This window comes from Cydia fagiglandana, chromosome 21, assembly GCF_963556715.1.
Source record: "Cydia fagiglandana chromosome 21, ilCydFagi1.1, whole genome shotgun sequence".
Taxonomy (NCBI): Eukaryota; Metazoa; Arthropoda; class Insecta; order Lepidoptera; family Tortricidae; genus Cydia; species Cydia fagiglandana.
The window spans coordinates 3,901,952-3,920,444 of record NC_085952.1 but is presented as its reverse complement, the minus strand read 5'-3'; the positions used below and the strand labels follow the sequence as shown (position 1 = coordinate 3,920,444).

General features: G+C 40.2%; 1 protein-coding gene across 1 annotated transcript in view; it reads right to left on the bottom strand.

Annotated features, from left to right (window-relative positions):
• Nucleotides 1-3,069: 3,069 nt before the first annotated feature.
• The window catches only part of LOC134675356 (uncharacterized), a 29,232-nt gene continuing 13,808 nt past the window's right edge, over nt 3,070-18,493 (bottom strand). Inside the window, exons 8-11 of the mRNA XM_063533566.1 lie at nt 15,312-15,454; nt 13,342-13,474; nt 11,244-11,379; nt 3,070-3,150 (exon numbers count right to left, since the gene is read on the bottom strand). Coding sequence (XP_063389636.1) covers nt 3,070-3,150; nt 11,244-11,379; nt 13,342-13,474; nt 15,312-15,454 — 493 coding nt within the window. The remainder of the gene's footprint in view (nt 3,151-11,243; nt 11,380-13,341; nt 13,475-15,311; nt 15,455-18,493) is intronic.

The window sequence follows — 18,493 nt, the reverse complement described above, 5'->3', positions numbered from 1 at the left end:
ACCGCTGAACTAGCACCGTTCTTATTACCCTTAACCTTTTGAACGCCAAACGGCGCATCCATTTGCCGTGCCACTGACGCCAGGGGGGTAAATTTCGCTTAGTGAATAAATAATGCCAACCTAAAAGTGTGTTTTTCAGTAGATTTTCATCAATAAACGATCGACATCATATGGCGTCTTTGGCGTCGTTGTCACGATTTTGCGGACGTCAATTGCGGTCTGTGGCGTTCAAAAGGTTAATGCCCGTCCTTAGATATACGTCAACGCCTTCGGCGGTCAAAAGGTTATTCAGAAGGCGAAGCCCGAAGATCTTTACGCTGCGGTTTCGTCTCGTTTGTCTTCCACGAAGGCTGGAATCCTGTGTCGGCTTGAAGCTGCTCTACGTCATCGTCGTCCATTTTAAATGATATCTGTATGGATAAATTAGTTTTTTATTAAGCTGAAACGATACCACAATGCCATAGGAAACTAGAGCGTTCGGGAATTCTCGGCTCCGTTCGGCTCAGCATTGCTCCGAGCAATTTTTACGGTTGACACAACTTGACGCCCCTTTGCGTGCACAACCACGGATAAGAAAATTACTTGAATTTTGACAACCCTAATTAGCCGAAAGGGAGAATGCCATACATTAGAAAGGCATAGGATGATTGATGGTCCCTGAAACGCTGTCAAACTTCGGTTTTGTAGGAAGTTTACTTTCTGTACGGTAGTACATACTATTAATTTTATTATTCTGTGATAACGCTAGAAAATACAAAAGGGGAGTTAGTGATGTGTACTTACTCTAGGAGGTATAACTGGTTCGTGCCTCTCACCCGCAAGAGTGTGATGTTGTGCGGGTCGGAGTAATGCCAGAGGGCTTACCGCGAACCACGTTCGACGTGTTGTATCTCTGCCGCACTAGTAAATTCGTACGTAAGTGTGACAGGGAGGCGACATGTCGGACGTGGTTCGCGGTAGGTCTTCTGGTTTACTAATGTACATTATGTTTAGGGGAGTAAGCGATGTGTACTTACTCTAGGAGGTATAACTGGTTCGTGCCTCTAACCCGCAAGAACGTGATGTTGTGCGGGTCGGAGTAATTCCATGTTTACTAATGTACATAATGTTTAGGGTAGTAAGTGATGTGTACTTACTCTAGGAGGTAACTATAACTGGTTTATGCCTCTCACCCGCAAGGGGGTGATGTTGTGCGGGTCGGAGTAATGCCAGGTTTACTAATGTACAGTCAGCGTCAGAGACACGTGACCCCCCTGCTTTTAAAACTATAGCTCACACGGCAACGTAGAAACATTAGTTCAACATCGCCACAGCTGTATCAAGCATCATATTATTTCAAAAAGTCATTTTTCCCCTTTGTCTCCAACCGTTGTTGGGAATCGATCCTCGGACCTCGCGGCTGTTATTAAGACTACATGTTCTTACATTAGTCCGTCACTTATACCATTGAGTCACGGAACACATATTATTACTTGCGAAAATATGAATCACTATCTAAAAAAAAAAAGCGCTGGTGGCCTAGAGGTAAGAGCGTGCGACTTGCAATCCGGAGGTCGCGGGTTCAAACCCCGGCTCGTACCAATGAGTTTTTCGGAACTTATGTACGAAATATCATTTGATATTTACTAGTCGCTTTTCGGTGAAGGAAAACATCGTGAGGAAACCGGACTAATCCCAGTAAGACCTAGTTTCCCCTCTGGGTTGGAAGGTCAGATGGCAGTCGCTTTCGTAAAAACTAGTGCCTACGTCAAATCATGGGATTAGTTGTCAAGCGGACCCCAGGCTCCCATGAGCCGTGGCAAAATGCCGGGATAACGCGAGGAAGAAGAAGAAAATATGAATCACTATCGTCAAATCATAAAGGTAGAAGTTATTTACTCGTATACGATAGTTCATATAGTCTTGTCTTTGTTTATTATTATTTCTCTACCCTCATATCCGAATCCGAAAGTGAGTAATAACATCTTTAACTAAATATGTGTTTAGGTTGAATTTGGTATGATTATCCCGTTTCGCATTTTTTAAATTACAATTGAGATTTACGGTAACTTTGTAATAATTCGCATCCGCCGCAAATCATTACCGTCATCGTTATGTCTATTCTAGGTGTGCCGAATTAGTAACGTTGTTTTATACATATTATTCTCGACTTGTCAGAAACCTTGTGTCAACTGTGTTTCAAAATGGTTCGATTAAACTCTTTTATGAGATCGAAAATTGTAGTGCTTCGGGAACAAAACCAGAGTATTAAATAAATTGCACGAGAAATGAATATAACGGTGAGTTTACTCCATTTCATTGGCCATGTTTTGTTAATAGACCTATTAAGTTTAAATTGTGTTTTTTTATTTGCAGAGGAACACGGTTCGCAAATGGCTAAGGCGGTATGAAAGAACGGGAGATGTTAAAGAAGATCGGCAAGGCCCTCTTCCTTCTGCCTACACAGAGGAATCTCAGCGCCACCGTATTATGCAAATTCATACCGACGCTCCATTTACTACAACTCGCTCAACAGCTGAGATATTTGGGGTATCTCTTACCACTGTCAGAAGACATTTGCACGCTGCCCAGATACACCATTATAAACCAGCAAAATAAATTTGTTTACTAAGCATCGCGACGATCGTCTTAGTTTTGCCAAAAAATATGAGGATTTCGACTGGGAGAACCAGATCGTATTTTTTTCGGATGAAAAATGTTTCAAATCGGACAAAGATGGACGAAAAAGTGGCAAGGAGAGGGGAACGATATAACCCCAAAAACGTGATAGACTTGAGAACAAGCGGAAGAATAACATTAGGTAAATAACTCATTCTAACAACTTACTCAAATAACTCGTTTTGACTAGAAGTATAAATAAAATGTGACTTTCTAGCATAGAAAACTCCTTATGCTTTTTATCTGAATTTTGTTGGAATGAGGCACTTGAAGCACAAGAGTTTCTGTGGTGGAAAGCCACAAATATTTATGACGCATTTTAGATGGTTCCTGTTAATTAATCTCATATATTTCTATAATTTTTTATACACATGGTATAGTATGTATAAATATTACAATACATTGCTTTTTTCAGAGTATATTGGGTGGATGTCGTCTATGGGTCCAGGTGAGCTCGTGGAAGTTGGAGGGCGGATGATCAGCAAACGATACCTGGAAATATTACGGGACGTGATGCTACCATCAGTTCGTGTCGCATACCCTGAAGGGCAAATCTTTTTTGTGCAAGGCAGTGCACCGCTCACGGATAGTCCAACAGTGGTTAGAATCTCAACCAGACATTACAATTTTTTCAGTTAGAAATAAATACAGCTAGTGAAAAAGTGCATGCAAAAGTTTTACTGATATTGTTCCAGATTATACCTTGTCTTTTTTTAGCATTACAAAAAGGGTAAAGGATGACTCAAGTTAGACCGGGCCGTGTCCGGGCCGGAGCTTACGGCGCTTACTTTTCTATGACATGACAGGTGATCACGTTATGCTTTCCATACAAAACGAGGCACCGGAAGCTCCGGCCCGGACACGGACCGGTCTAAGGTGAGTCATCCATAAGGAAGCTTAACGTGTCTTTACATTTAACACACTTTTGAAAAATAAGTCATAGTAAATATGTTACAGTTATGTAGCAAGGACATATAGGTATTACATTTTGGTTTCATAAGTAATAGTTACTTTTTGTTAGAAGCGTTATTCCATAACAAGACTTGTCAAGATTGTTAACCCTTTTTCTAATGCTAAAAATAAGGTATAGGTAGTAAGTGTTGTGTTTCCTAAAATTGTGGTAACGTGACACGAGATGAATATTGTTATGGCTGGCCGATAACATGCTGTTTCTCTCTGAAACGTAGTTCATGGCTCGCAAGGTTAGAATATCTTCGCGTTTTATACATAACCATTATTTATCAAACCAATATTTATATATAGCAACTGCATAACAGATATTAGTAACTACTAATCACGCGAGATTCGACATTCAAAATATATCCTGTCTGGACTTTCATGACTCAGTCATTCTGATGGTGTAAGGCAAAGACAACATACAGCCCCTAGCCTATATTCAATAGACAGTATCCTAGGGATTTCTCCTCCGGTTCCCTTCCTATTACTTATTAAGACAGCTATAATCGCAGCCCATGTAACATACCACAATTTTAATTAACTCAACTATAATATTGTTGTTTATTTACTATTAAATAGTTATTTGTTTTACAAAGGGGCAAAGTTGTTTCCAAATTGGAATCTTGAGCGTTGCGAGGGTTTCAAAGCACGAGGGTTAAACAACATTTGCCTCGAGTGAAACACAAAATTTTCCACCACACCAACCCGAAGCAAATATTAAATGTAAAATATCAAACACAACGCCGTGTGCCTGCTATACTGCCACAATTCAAAATTTTTGATTTTCTGGATTATTGCAGATTCGTATTCAAAATTGTTCAATTTACGACCTTATTTCGAGAGCCATAGCAAAAAAGGTCTTTAAGAGCCTTTTTCTCACAAGTGGCCTTATGCATTTGACCATAAATTGTCAGACAATTCCCTGCAATACAGCCACTTTTGAGTTGTGGCTATAAAGAACACGTTTTAAATGAAGATTTTGAGTTGCGTCCTAGAAAATAATAATTAGCTGAGTTACACATATTATTATTATCGCGTACAGTGATCTTGTTCCTATCAAAGTTGATATAAGTTCAAAAACTAAAACCCGACTACTGCAAATCGCGCTCTAAAAAGTATGAAACAAGATAGAATTCTTATCTGAAGTTATCAAACAGGAAATATTATAAATGTTATATTTTTTTTAATAAAAAAATACAACGTAATAAAATGTATTACATTTTTGATATATTTACAGAGATATTCAAAGGATCGCCGTGCATGGTCGTATGCCACGATTATAAACTTTAAGGTAAAGTGGCATACGACCACAGCTATCCTCTGAATCTCTGTAAAAATATAAATAATGTAGTAAATTATACATATTACGTTGTATTTTTTTATTAAAAAAATTATAACATTTATAATATTTCCTGTTTGATAACTTCAGATAAGAATTCTATCTTGTTTCATACTTTTAGAGCGCGATTTGCAGTAGTCGGGTTTTAGTTTTTGAACTTATTTTTTATTTAATTAATTTTGGGGCCATGACTTCGTTACTAACTACCTATTCGAAGTCACTTTATATTACTTTTTCGAGGGCATCCCCAGTACAGAAATACACGCAGAGCGCCACATATATCGGGCTGCGCTATCCTTTGGCATGGAGGCGCTTTCAGCGCCCAGCTTTGGAACGTGTACAGTGCGCTTCCTACGTCGGGCTACGCCCGACTCTATTACTATGAGGGCGCCGAAGGCGCCCGGCTTTGGAACGCGTAGAGCGTGTCTTGTACGTCGGGCTACGCCTGACTCTTTTAGTATAAGGGCGCCAAAGGCGCCCGGCTTTGGAACGCGTAGAGCGAGCTTCGTACGTCGGGCTACGCCCGACTCTTTTAGTATGAGGGCGCCTTCGGCGCCCGGCTTTGGAACGCGTACAGCGAGCTTCGTACGTCGGGCTACGCCCGACTCTTTTAGTATAAGGGCGCCAAAGGCGCCCGGCTTTGGAACGCGTAGAGCGAGCTTCGTACGTCGGGCTACGCCCGACTCTTTTAGTATGAGGGCGCCTTCGGCGCCCGGCTTTGGAACGCGTACAGCGAGCTTCGTACGTCGGGCTACGCCCGACTCTTTTAGTATAAGAGCGCCCAAGGCGCCCGGCTTTGAACGCATACAGTGCGCCTCGTACGACGACGGGCTACACCCGACGCGTTGAGTATGAGGGCGCCGAAGGCGCCCGGCTTTGGAACACGTACAGCGTGCCCGCACGTCTTTTGTACGGCTGTTTCATGCATTTGCCCGGATTTGGTAAGCGTCCAGCGTGTCACGTATGTCGACACTTTTATTATGAGAAAGTCGAAGTCGCCTGGCTTTGGACTGCTTGCAGCGGGCCACGTACCTACGTCAGGCTACGCCCGACTCCTCTAGTATGAGGGCGCCGAAGGCGCCCGGCTTTGGAACGCGTACAGCGAGCTTCCTACGTCTCTTGTACGGCTGTTTCATACATTTTGGCTAATCTGGACTTCTATACCTATTCACGTTATAAAATATTGCAGGTCATTAAAAAAAACACTATGTTTATAGCGGCCAAACAAATTTATTTTGCAAATACCTTCTTGTATCGCCGTAGTCGGGTAATACGCGGATAGAATCCAGAGCGCTTGTAGATTCGTAGTTCGAATTACCTACCCGATAAATTAATGTTTCATCGGGTGCATGCAAGCAAAGCCGGTCGCAAAAGCTAACAATATTTATATATTTGAAATGTGCTAACTGAGCTCTTTCAAATGATATACATCACGTAATCATTACTTATTTTTATTTTTTTCGTTCGTGACTTTATGACCTCTAGAGGACGCCTTGTTCATTTTTTTGTGACTTCATATAGCCTATAACCAGCGGACGATTAAGATAATTCGAATGACATATCGTTTGTCAAATTATAATGTGTACTTTAGAAGTTATGAGGGAACAAATGAACATACATACATACATACATACATACATACCCACATACATACCGGTCAAAATCATAACCCTCCTTTTGCGTTGCCGTAGTCGGGTAAAAATAAAGGGATTTTAACTATTTTGGTGTTTTTATTTATATTTGCATGGTAACCTTTATCCAATAATTTTGTGTTTAAATTTGGCCGCATCTCAAAATCTTTAAAAAACGTTTCTGCAATACGGCCATAACTCTAAATACCTGTCTTTCGGGCCTTGTGTCTTAAAAAATATACATTTCTTTTAAAAAGTGGCGTGGTCATAAGGAAGGTTATATCATTCCGAGTAAAAAAAGCTAAATTTTAAATTCATAGACCTAAAACTAAAGGAGTAAGATCCTATTAAACACCCTGAACTATACTCTCAAAACTTTGAGACGCGATTTCTCGAAAAAACGGTTTTTTGAGATGTGGCAGTGTAGCAGGCACACGGCGACAACCAAACCAAATCATATCCAAATGAATGATATTAAACATTTATCATCCAAAATCATCATTTATAAGTCAATTCTACCAACAAAGATAAGTAAACAACTCAAAAATTGCATTTGATTATTTGCCTCACATGTGAATAAAATGGAACTTTGCTATCAGTGTTTGAAATGCAAAGTAAGCCTTTCCGAGCTGGTGTGGTGAAAAGACAATTATGCTTGACAATGCAGCTGTTATGCAAAGTTATTGATAGTTAGGTAACATAAATGTTCAATGTATATAATGTAAAATAGAAGTATCAAACATATATCTGCCAAACTAAACGCATATCGGTATAGTATAGGGATGTTGACTGTTTTTAAAATAAATTATTACACAACCATGCATGAAATAAAGCACCAGAACAATAATTATGAAGCGTAGACTTAAGTTATTTTTAGCCACACTTTATATTTTATAAATCGTATAGAACTATAAAATAAAGAGTAGGTAAATTGACCGTGACATCATTTTATAATGTTTCATATAAATTCCACAGCGGCAAATCGTTTTGACAGTTCGAAAAAAGAAACTGGTGTAATGACTTGTGCTTAACGTTAATAAAATACCAATAAAATACAGTGTTTTTAAGATTGTTTATTTTTATTTTTCCTATTTCTACTATAATATACACCGTGTTTTTTTTTATTTCCGTTAATTTCAAGGGTGCATTCCTGAGCTTAAATCAATTAACTTTCTCAAAGACACCGATATTCCAATTAACTCCATTTCAGAGATAATCAATAATTTATTTTTTTCCTATAAGGCCTCTACAAGCGTGTACACTTGCCTTAGGGCCGGTTTACATATTGATTAGTGTTTAGAATGAGTTCATACATTTGCTACTAAACGGCCTGGCCACGACATTGGTCTAAGGCGATCGGCGGCGGCGACCGGCGGTAAGTCGCAAAAACAATAACCCGGCGACGCATAATGCATGCCACGAGCCTTGTCGCCGAGCGGCAACGCGCGCGGCGTGCACCGGGCGACCGGCGGCGGCGGCGAGCGGGGCGGCGCGCGACTCGAACATTTGTATCGGGCAGCGCGGGCGATGCCACGACTTTAGAGCGGCGCGACCGGCCTAGGCGGCGCGACGGATCGAGCGGGGCGATGCGGAACAAAACATTTTGTTTTTTTTCGAGCGACATGGGTTTATTATTGAAATTTTAAATGTACTTTCGCGTACTTAAGTATGTTGTGACGTCTCCACACTTATTCTTGTGTAAGTACTCGTTTTTTTGGGTGCTTTATATATACAATATATAAAATACTAAACTAGATGTAAATAAATTTGTCATCCTGTATTTAGCCCATGCACCCATTGACAAACAATGAAATATATTCTAGGCACTTTTGAACAAGAAAACATGATTTTAAATACGTCTACGTCCCAGCCGCTCCTAGTCGCTGCCGCCGCTACTGAAAGTACGTGGCATGCCTGGCGGTCGCTCGCGTTTTCCGCCCCGCCCGCCGTCCCGCCGATCGCCTTAGACCAATGTCGTGGCCAGGCCGTAAGTACAATCTCGTTCGATCGATGTTCGAAATGACATTGATATGTCACAGATTTCAATTGTTTGGTTGAGTTAAATGTAATGCTCGTGTTACAACAACGCTATATGCTACATTTAATAACTGTTTAAACTAAAATTTTATTAAAAACAAAAAAATACAAAAAAAAAATTTTTTTTGAAAATTAACAATGCCATTTAGTTCTCTTAAACGTACTTAACCATACCCCGAAGTTAACGGAATTCAATAAAAACACGGTGTATTTTGATATTACCCGTATTCAGTTTTCAATAGTCCTGAACACAGGTATGCTAACAAAGAAAAAACCAAAAAGAGCAAATGCTTTGATCGGTCTCGAACCCGGTTTCTTAGGATCTTTAGTCCGCTTATGAAACCACACAGCTACGCAAACATTACACGTGATGACGAAATTATTGTACAGTTTCTATACTGCTATTAGGGGGGTCACGTCTCTCTGACGCTGACTGTACATAATGTTGAGGGGAGTAAGCGATGTGTACTTACTCTAGGAGGTAACTGGTTCGTGCCTCTCACCCGCAAAGGCGCGATGTTGTGCTGGTCGGAGTAATGTCAGGTTTACTAATGTACATAATGTTGAGGGGAGTAAGCGATGTGTACTTACTCTAGGAGGTATAACTGGTTCGTGCCTCTCACCCGCAATGGCGTGATGTTGTGCTGGTCGGAGTAATGTCAGGTTTACTAATGTACATAATGTTGAGGGGAGCAAGCGATGTGTACTTACTCTGGGAGGTATAACTGGTTCGTGCCTCTCACTCGCAAGGGGGGATGTTGTGCGGGTCGAAGTAACGACAGGTTTACTAATGTACATAATGTTGAGGGGAGCAAGCGATGTTTACTTACTCTAGGAGGTATAACTGGTCCTGTCTCTCACCCGCAAGGGGGGATGTTGTGCGGGTCGGAGTAATGCCAGGTTTACTAATGTACATAATGTTGAGGGGAAGTGATCTGTACAGTATGTACTTACTCTAGGAGGTATAACTGGTTCGTGCCTCTCACCCGCAAGGGCGTGATGCTGGGCGGGTCGGAGTAGCGCCGCCGCTCCCGGTCTAGAGATAACTTTCAATTTAATTTTCATACATACCTACATACACACATACATACACACATACCTTCACATAAACACTTTCATTTATTAAAAATTGTTAGTTTTAATTCTAATGTACTAAATGTAATAATAATTCGTATTTGGCTTAGATCCCCACGTCACAGGCTAAGCCTAGTGTCGGGATTACTGTACTTCATCATGTAACATCCAAGCTATAAAATAAATATGTTTTGAATATGTTTTATTTTGAATTAACAGTCTTATGTGTGTATGATTTTGACCGAATTTTATGTCATCGTTGTGCATTTTTTTTCGAGAACGTTTTTTTCTGCTATGGTTTGTGTCCACGATTTTTGATCACCCCCGGGGGGAGCAACCACGACAAAAGTCAACATACCTTGTAGGGCGATCCCTCTCGGGTTTCCATCGGTGTCTACCATTGTATTGCAAGTCGACGTTTTGGGAAAGCTAGAAAAAATATTTTAAATGTCATAATAAATATTTAATAATAAAAGTTTTTTTTTGTTTGTCCGGCCACAGTATTTTGTCTGCCTGATGTAGGTATCTCGTAAACAGAGGGCCTACCGCCAACACCAAAGTTCGCAAATTGCGGGCATCTTTCTCTTTTACCCTAATTAAGGAGTAGAGAGTGACAGAAAAAGATGCCCGCAATTTGCTAACTTCGGTGTTCGCCTGTTCGCGGTAGTCCTTCAAGGACAGCGGGCGGAAAAGCAATTATTTTAAATTTTCACACCGTGCGGCGCGCAGCCTGTAGGCGGCAAGTTTGCGATATTTAAAATGGCTGCCGCCCCATGCGCGGTCGTCGGAGGGCGTCCATTTTTAGGCATCTTGCCGCAAGTAGGACGTTGAGCACGGCTCGGCCACGATTTTGCGCGACTAGCGGCGGCGGCAACCATAGGTTGGAGCGAAAAACAGCAATCGGAGCTTTAGTTCCTATCTGTGGTTGCCGCCGCCGCCGTCGCGGGTCGCACAAAGTCGTGGTCGTGGCCGACCAGTTAAGAGGATAAGTACCACCAATTTCAATTTCAATTTCAATTTGTACGTAGGTATATCTTTCCACTTGGGATAGTCAGAGACCGTTACCGGTAATAACTAAAAATCAAAATATCTCATCGATTTAGACCAAGAAAAGTCTGGAGCGATTTTCACAGCCCACGCAGTGCAAGTGTTATTTACACTTTAAAATAACACTTGCACTGCGTGGGCTATAAAAGTCGCTGCAGACTTTTCTAGGTCTGACTCTAGCAATCTGAGCATTCACAATATTTCTTTGATATTATAGACTACTACCTATTCGTTGCGTGTTCCATTTTAGAAAACTTTTGGCTGTGGCGCGGAACAATCATTTCATGACACGGCAACCATGCCATGCGCCATAGAATATGATGGCACTCCTCCCGTGTCATACGCCACACGTAAAAAACATTGTTGACACGGCAGGCGTGTCATCAGTACCGAATCAGTTAAGCATAATGATTGATCACATTAGTTAAGTGCAAATACCGAAATTGAATACCGGTTAATTTGTATGAAATATATACCGGTAATCGCTCCCCGGGGGTTACCCGCTCCCTGGGCGTAGTAGAGCCGATTCGATGATTGAGCCGTTTCTGACTCCGAAGCTTGGTGTCCAAAACGAATGGGGAGGTGGCGGTATTTGCTAGAATAAGCGTTTCTGGCACGTCGTTGTCCTGGTCCTCGCTGAAATATAAATTACTTATACCGTAAATGTATAAAACTTTGCCCTTTAACATAACTTTGCCCACACTGAGAGAAAAATCATTAGTAAACTAAACCAGGAATTAAAAAACAGTTCTGTACTGGGGGAAAAAATGAAGTTTAGTAATAATTATACACGGTGTAACATGAGTAAACCGAATAATTTTAACAGCGTATTCCTGATCATATTTAGAGACAAAAATGTCCTTTAAACTTTTTTGAAATTCGCCTAGTTTCAGAGATATTATTAATAAAAAAAAAACAAGTTTTTATTGTTACATAGTGTAAAAGGCCTTTTTGATGGCGATGTTGCTGCTATGGGACGTAGTCTAAATATCCTTATTGATAGATGTCAAAAAGTGACAAGTAACACTTTGCAAAAAGTAGGTTCTACAAAACAAAAATGTAAAAATCAATTTTAAGTGACAAGTTTACCAATAACATTTATTTTTTATGTGCAAATACATTCAAAAAATTGAAAAAACAAAACAAAAATAATTTTTTTTTTGGCGAAAATGTCCTATACTCATATTACATTTTTTACTTCTTTTGACCTCAGAAATGCATGGTTAAAATTATTCGGTTTCCTCATGTTACACCGTGTAGACGTTTCACTATTTCTGTAAAGTTTATTTATTTCTACAAACAGCTCAGTAATCCTAAATCTAATTTCAACAAACAGATAATAGAAATTGCAAGAACTAATAGAAATTGCAAAAGTCAATTTGTTCCTATTAGTTGACTCTCCTTGTCCCCGGATTAAGTTTATTTTTGTAATTCTAAGTGTGTTTTTGTTATCCTCTTCTCTGCACCGCGTCACAGAGTTCAGTAAAAGCGAAACTTGAAAATAATTTCGCTTTCACTGAACTGTTACGCGATGGGCATAGTTATGTTAAAGGGCAAAGTTTTATGCTTTTACGGTATCGGATTAAACATGTTTTGATAGCTTTGTTCTGTCATTTGAAATTGTAAGTGGTCCATTGCAGAAAATATCAACTTCCAACTTAATATAGAATTAGAATTTTTTTGTGTTGTTTACTGGTATTTTTTCCTGTTATCCTTTTTATTACTTGCCACATAGTTTTAGTTTTGTTGTTTTAAATATGGGAACTTCATGAACTCGGAATCTTACGAAGTTTTTTTTTCGTCACCATTTACATTTTTGTCTAAAGTAATTAGGCCATTTTTTTTTGAAAAAGTCACGAAGACAAAGTAAATATAAATTTAAGAAAGGCACAAAGAACTACATACTTGTTTTCGGATCCTATGTCCGCTGGTAAGCCTGGTAATCTCTCACGGGGATCGTAGATCTTAAATCCAGGTAAACTGTCGAAGAAAATCAAATAAAATATATGTTAGCTTATCTAAAAGTAAGGACCTAGTAGTCTAGCTCTAGACCAAGACAAGTCTGCAACTATTTTGATAGCACACGCCGTGCAAGTGTTATTTATACGTCATTATTTCATAGATGTTTGACTTTTAAAATAACTCTTGCACTGCGCGTGCTATCAAAACCGGTGCAGACTTGTCTTGGTCTAACCACAGAATAAATAATAGTACTAGGTACAGAAGACTCACTCTCTAACAAAACGCGTCTGTTATGATCAGGACAGTTATGGCCGCTAGGTGGCGACAGCGCCACGCGCGGCTTATGGCAAACCCCAAAATTGGGGTCAAACGGATGTACTTTTAGCTACCTATAGCAAAGCGACGCAATCGCGGAGTGAGACACGCCTGGTCTAACTAAGATTAGATTACCATGTGTGCTTCAAATCTTGTAAATTAAATTTTAACAGTAACTTGTTTTTCTTAGGCCCACTTGCACCATCCCACTAACCCGGGGTAAAGCTGTTTAACCCAGTGTCAAATTGTACCGGTAACCATGGTAACTCCAGATTTAACCGGTTAACCCCGGGTTAGACGAATGGTGCAAGTGGCGCTTACCGGTTAATTCTTTCACTTTTCTCTGTGACACTCTTATATTCCTCCTCGTCTATAAAAACCTTCCTCCCAATGGTTGGTTGAGTAGTGTTAGGTCTCATTTTAATCCTCAGCTTCTTGAATGGAGCTTTTGTACCTGAAACTTTTACATACAGGGTTACTTTTTTACCGGTACAATAAATTTTACCTCATCATTGGTATCGATAATAGATCACATTGCACAAATATTTTTTTCTTTTTATTTCGCATCAATTAATTTATCCTTCACCAATTTAGTAACTTCTGGTTGCACTAATTACAAGGTGTCAACGGTATGAAATCGCGCGCGATGACGTAAACAAACAGTTGCCAGTTCGTGCGTTTGCTAATTGATGCGTAAAGCAGCCCACTGACGAGCCTTCCAAATGGATGCCGTTACAATGGATTCATCCAAATGGACGGCATCCTAATATTAAACATTGTACGTTTTTGACATTCACGGACCGAGTTTGGATTGCAGCCACGCTATTTGGACTGTTGGAAGGCTCGTCAGTGGCCACCTTAAGGCATACATTTTCTAGTACTTTAGCGGATAAGTTCGGGCATTGGTATTTTTGTTTTTTTGCTCCCAAATAGTATTAACAAAGAATGCTGGTATTTTTTATTTTTGGCAACAATTACGTATGTTGATTAATTGTACTGGTAAAAAAGTAACCCTGTATAATGGTTACACAGTCAATTTTAAAGAATAAAGAACTTTGGAGCAGGATATCTGGAACCAAAGGACTTTAAAACGCTACCCGTGAGCTCCATCATCCGGCACATGGATATATTGGATATGGTGGGGAAAGCTCTTGAGTAGTTGACGGATCTCTTCTAGGGGGTAATTGTACAAAAGATCCCTATGGTTTGAAGTCTATCCGAAGGGGGCGAAAACAATAAGATAACACAGTTATTTTCATGTTTTCTTTGTATTAATCCGTATAACCCACTACACAGTGTTAAAAATTTATGTAGGTACCTATTCCTGGTTGTGGTAGGCGTTTTTTTTACACGACTGCCCAAAAAAAGGAGTGTATTGTTGCAGCGTTCATGTCTCTATATACATAGCAAGTTTCTTTATTTAACATTCATATTATGTTTAAAATATAGGTTTTCATTTTCATTGTAAGCAATCGAAAGTACATACAGACTTTAGCGGAAGCAGAAGTATTCACTGCTTAATCATAATGCCTTTTGTTTAACAAATTAGGGTCCGACTCGAAAAATTTCGTAGAATTCATACTATGGAAATTCATATTACTGTATGGATCGGAGAGTCGGAAAAGAGGTTACATGTAGCTAAGAATATTTAAGATGGATGTGTGGTGTAACAAGAATGGATAGGATAAGAAATGAGTATATAAGAGGTAGTCTGAAAGTTGCATCGATCCATAGTAGAGAAAGTAAAATCGAATCGCCTAGCGTGGTATACGGGCATGTGATGCGGAGGGATGAAAGTCATGTGACGAAAAAGGTATTAAGAATGAATGTGGAGGGAAGTAACGGGAGAGAAAAGCCGAGAAAAAGGTGGATGGACTTTGTGAGAAATGATATGAAACGAACGCAAGTGAATGATGAGATGACGGGCGAGAAAGAGATATGGAAGAAAAAGACATGCTGCGCCGACACCGACCCCAAATGAATGGGATAAGGGCAAGCAAATGATGATGAAAATTCATACTATATATTTAGTAAGTACTATATTTATTTTTATTTGTAGTATACATATATTTTGTGGACTTTCTCTGATCAGATCGGGGAAATCCTGAAGAAAGGCCAGGTCAAGAGCACCCTAAACCGGCGAGCGTGTATGAGGAATGTTATGAATGTGAAGGAAGCGAAAGAGGTATGTCAGGATCGTAGCAAGTGGAAATCCGTGGTCTCTGCCTACCCCTCCGGGAAATAGGCGTGATTATATGTATGTATGTATGTATATTTAGTATATTATTTACCTTGTAAATTAGTAATGTAATCTGATTCATCATCACTGATGATTTCGTGATGACCTATATATGTTCCCGCGGTCCATTTCTTCGGTGTGGCGATTTCTTCGATGTCTGTTTCTTCGGTCGGTTTCAATCTGTTGTATCCGGCCCTTTCAGAAAAATCAAAAGAAAATAGTAAATGTAAGTAGGTGGAGCATTCCACGGGCTGTCCCGTACAAACGCATTTTATTTCCTGTGTTGCGACTTTTTTCTCGGCATTTAAAGCAGGCGATTATTTTTCTGTGCATATTTTTGACCATTTGTCATAGAAAAGGAAACTCCTTTACTTTTAAATCTTCAGAAACTTCGCGTTTGTACGGGACAACGGTAGACAATTTCATGGAATGCTCCAGGTACGTGTTTTACACAGACATGAGTTTTTAGAGTTCATTACCTCAACAGAACAAAAAACTTGTGGGATCACTCGATGCATCTGTCCTCACGGTCTATATGTTCCGAAACTGCTGCTCAAAAGTAAGTCTATGACCCAAAGACGGACTAATAATTTAAATAAATGAATTTTAAATATAGAGGCCACTTTGGACCACTAGCGATTTCGACGATTGGCATGGAGATAGTTTTAGGTCCGGGAAAGGACATAAAGATAGTGTTTATCAATCATAATCATCCATTACATTGTCATCCGATTTACCTACATATTATATATGTATAACTAAGTGTATACAAAATTTCAGCTCAATCGAATATCGAAGTACCGTAAAATGGAGTAAGTAGGGTCAAAACTGAAATTCAAACCTCGTTAACATTTTTACATATGAAAACTGAATGGTGCCGGACGTTTGTATTTTAGTTTTTATATTATTTTGGGTAGTTCCATTTCATAACTTTGACGATAAAGAGGAAAACCCACCTCACCCCGTAGTGCCTCGTATTTGGGGTGAGAGGGGTTTTCATACAAAGGTGATTTTGGATGATTGTTGGATCGATTTTTTTTATTATGCGTATTACTATAGCTCCATTTTAAATTGGAATACATTATTTTTGTAGCAGTAGCCTTAAAATCCCTTCTTACCCCCCTCTCAAACCTTCTCTCCCCATTCATAAACCTTCTCTCCCCATTCTCCGCGGCCGAGCCCGGCCGGCGTCGGCAGTAGTGCGCCGCGGTACACACGGCCCCCGCGGACCTCGGCTGACCTCACACTGTGTCATCAAAATATCAGGTGCCTAAACAATAAAACCAAATCTATTGAAGTGCTATTGTGTAATGACTTAAAATGCGACGTGCTGGTGCTAACCGAGCACTGGCTCCGGGATAGCGAAATTGTATCTGTAACGTTACATAACTATAACCTAATATCTTATTACTGTAGACCATCTATTCTACATGGAGGAAGCTGCATCTTTGTGCGTTCAGGTGTTAGGGCCCTAAATAGGCCAGACATTAGCAATATGTCCGTACAACAAATCTTTGATGTGTGTGCGCTCCACCTCTTAGACCACGATATATTGGTAGTAGGCATTTATCATTCCAACTGCACTAGTGACACGCAGTTTCTAGCACTATTAGATAAACTCCTATCAAAAATAAATGAAGAAAACCTCAGTGCCATAATAATGGGCGATATTAACATTGATCTCTTTACCAACACATCTTCCAAAAACAATATTTCAGATATTTTATCGTGCCACAATTTTAATCAACACGTCAATTTCCCAACCCGTACCTGTAATAATACTAACACCGCGACGTTACTCGATCATGCATACTCGAACATCTGTGCCGACCGTGTGTATGCCGATTGCGTCACCACGCACCTCAGTGATCACTCGGCACAAAAGATAAGGATTGTAAACAAACCGCTCGCGCAACGCAATCCTATACCTAAACGCATTTTTAGTATTGCAAACAAAAAGTGTTTCTATGCTGCCCTAGAATCTATTGACTGGCCTGTGGTTGTTGCAAACAGTAATAAAAATTGTGAATCGCTAACTGTCACATTATTAAATATATTAGTTAATAAATTTGAGATTTGTTTCCCTAAGAAATTACCTAAAGCAAATACAAGTAAATATCCATGGATTGATGATGAGGTATGGAATTTGAAACTCCTTCTTCACGATATTTCAAATCTAAAAGAGAAATACCCATCTAGTAATCAAGTCTCAGATATATTGGCTAGCATCTCATCTAAATACAATTATACGTTAAAACGTAAGCGCACTGCTTACTATAGCGCGCTAATACAGAACGCACCCAATAAATGCAAACGTATGTGGGGAGTAATAAACAAAGAATTAGGACGGAGTTGTCGCGAGCGCGCGGACTATACCGACGTAATAAAGGACAGTCATGGTTTAGCATTTGTGTCTAAAAAACAAGCAGTCGACTCAATTAATGCAGAATTCATGACTGCTGCTATTATATGCGGTGCGCCGAAACCGGACGTCCAGCGCTCGTTGACAGCTATAGCTATGAATATTCCCGAGTGTAACTGTTCATTAAGATTTAGATTTTTTACAGCCCACGAAGTAGAATCTATACTACGGACTCACATTGCGCCGAAAAACAGCACCGACATCTATGACCTTTCTGCCAACATCCTTCGGTACGTGGGCCCGGCACTGTCGTTCGTCTTATCAGAGTTGTATAATTACTGCATACGACAAGGGACAGTTCCAGAAGGCCTCAAAAAAGTTAAGATTACCCCATTGTACAAAGGTAAAGGCCCCAAAGCAGCCTTAAAGTCTTATCGCCCTATATCGTTAGTACCGGCAATAAGTAAAATTTTAGAAGTAGGTATTAACATTAGATTATTATCCTTTTGGTCCCCACAACTAACAATATCCGACCGACAATACGCATACCGCCAGGGCCGTTCGACTACGGATCTGGTGCGCGAAGTGGTGTGGCATACGCTGAGCGCGCGAGAGGCCGGGATGCAGGTGGCGGTAGTGTGCTGCGACCTCTCGCGCGCCTTCGATACCGCCAATCATGGACTTATCGCGCAGAAACTCAGTTACTATGGCATTCGTGGCCCCGCATTGGCGCTTCTAATGTCATTTATGTCGAACAGGAGTCAAGTTGTCGTAGGGGATAGTGGCCGAATCAGGTCTGATGAGATGAGGAATCAGCTTGGGGTACCGCAGGGATCGTGCTTGTCAAATACTCTGTTTAGCATCCTCCTAAA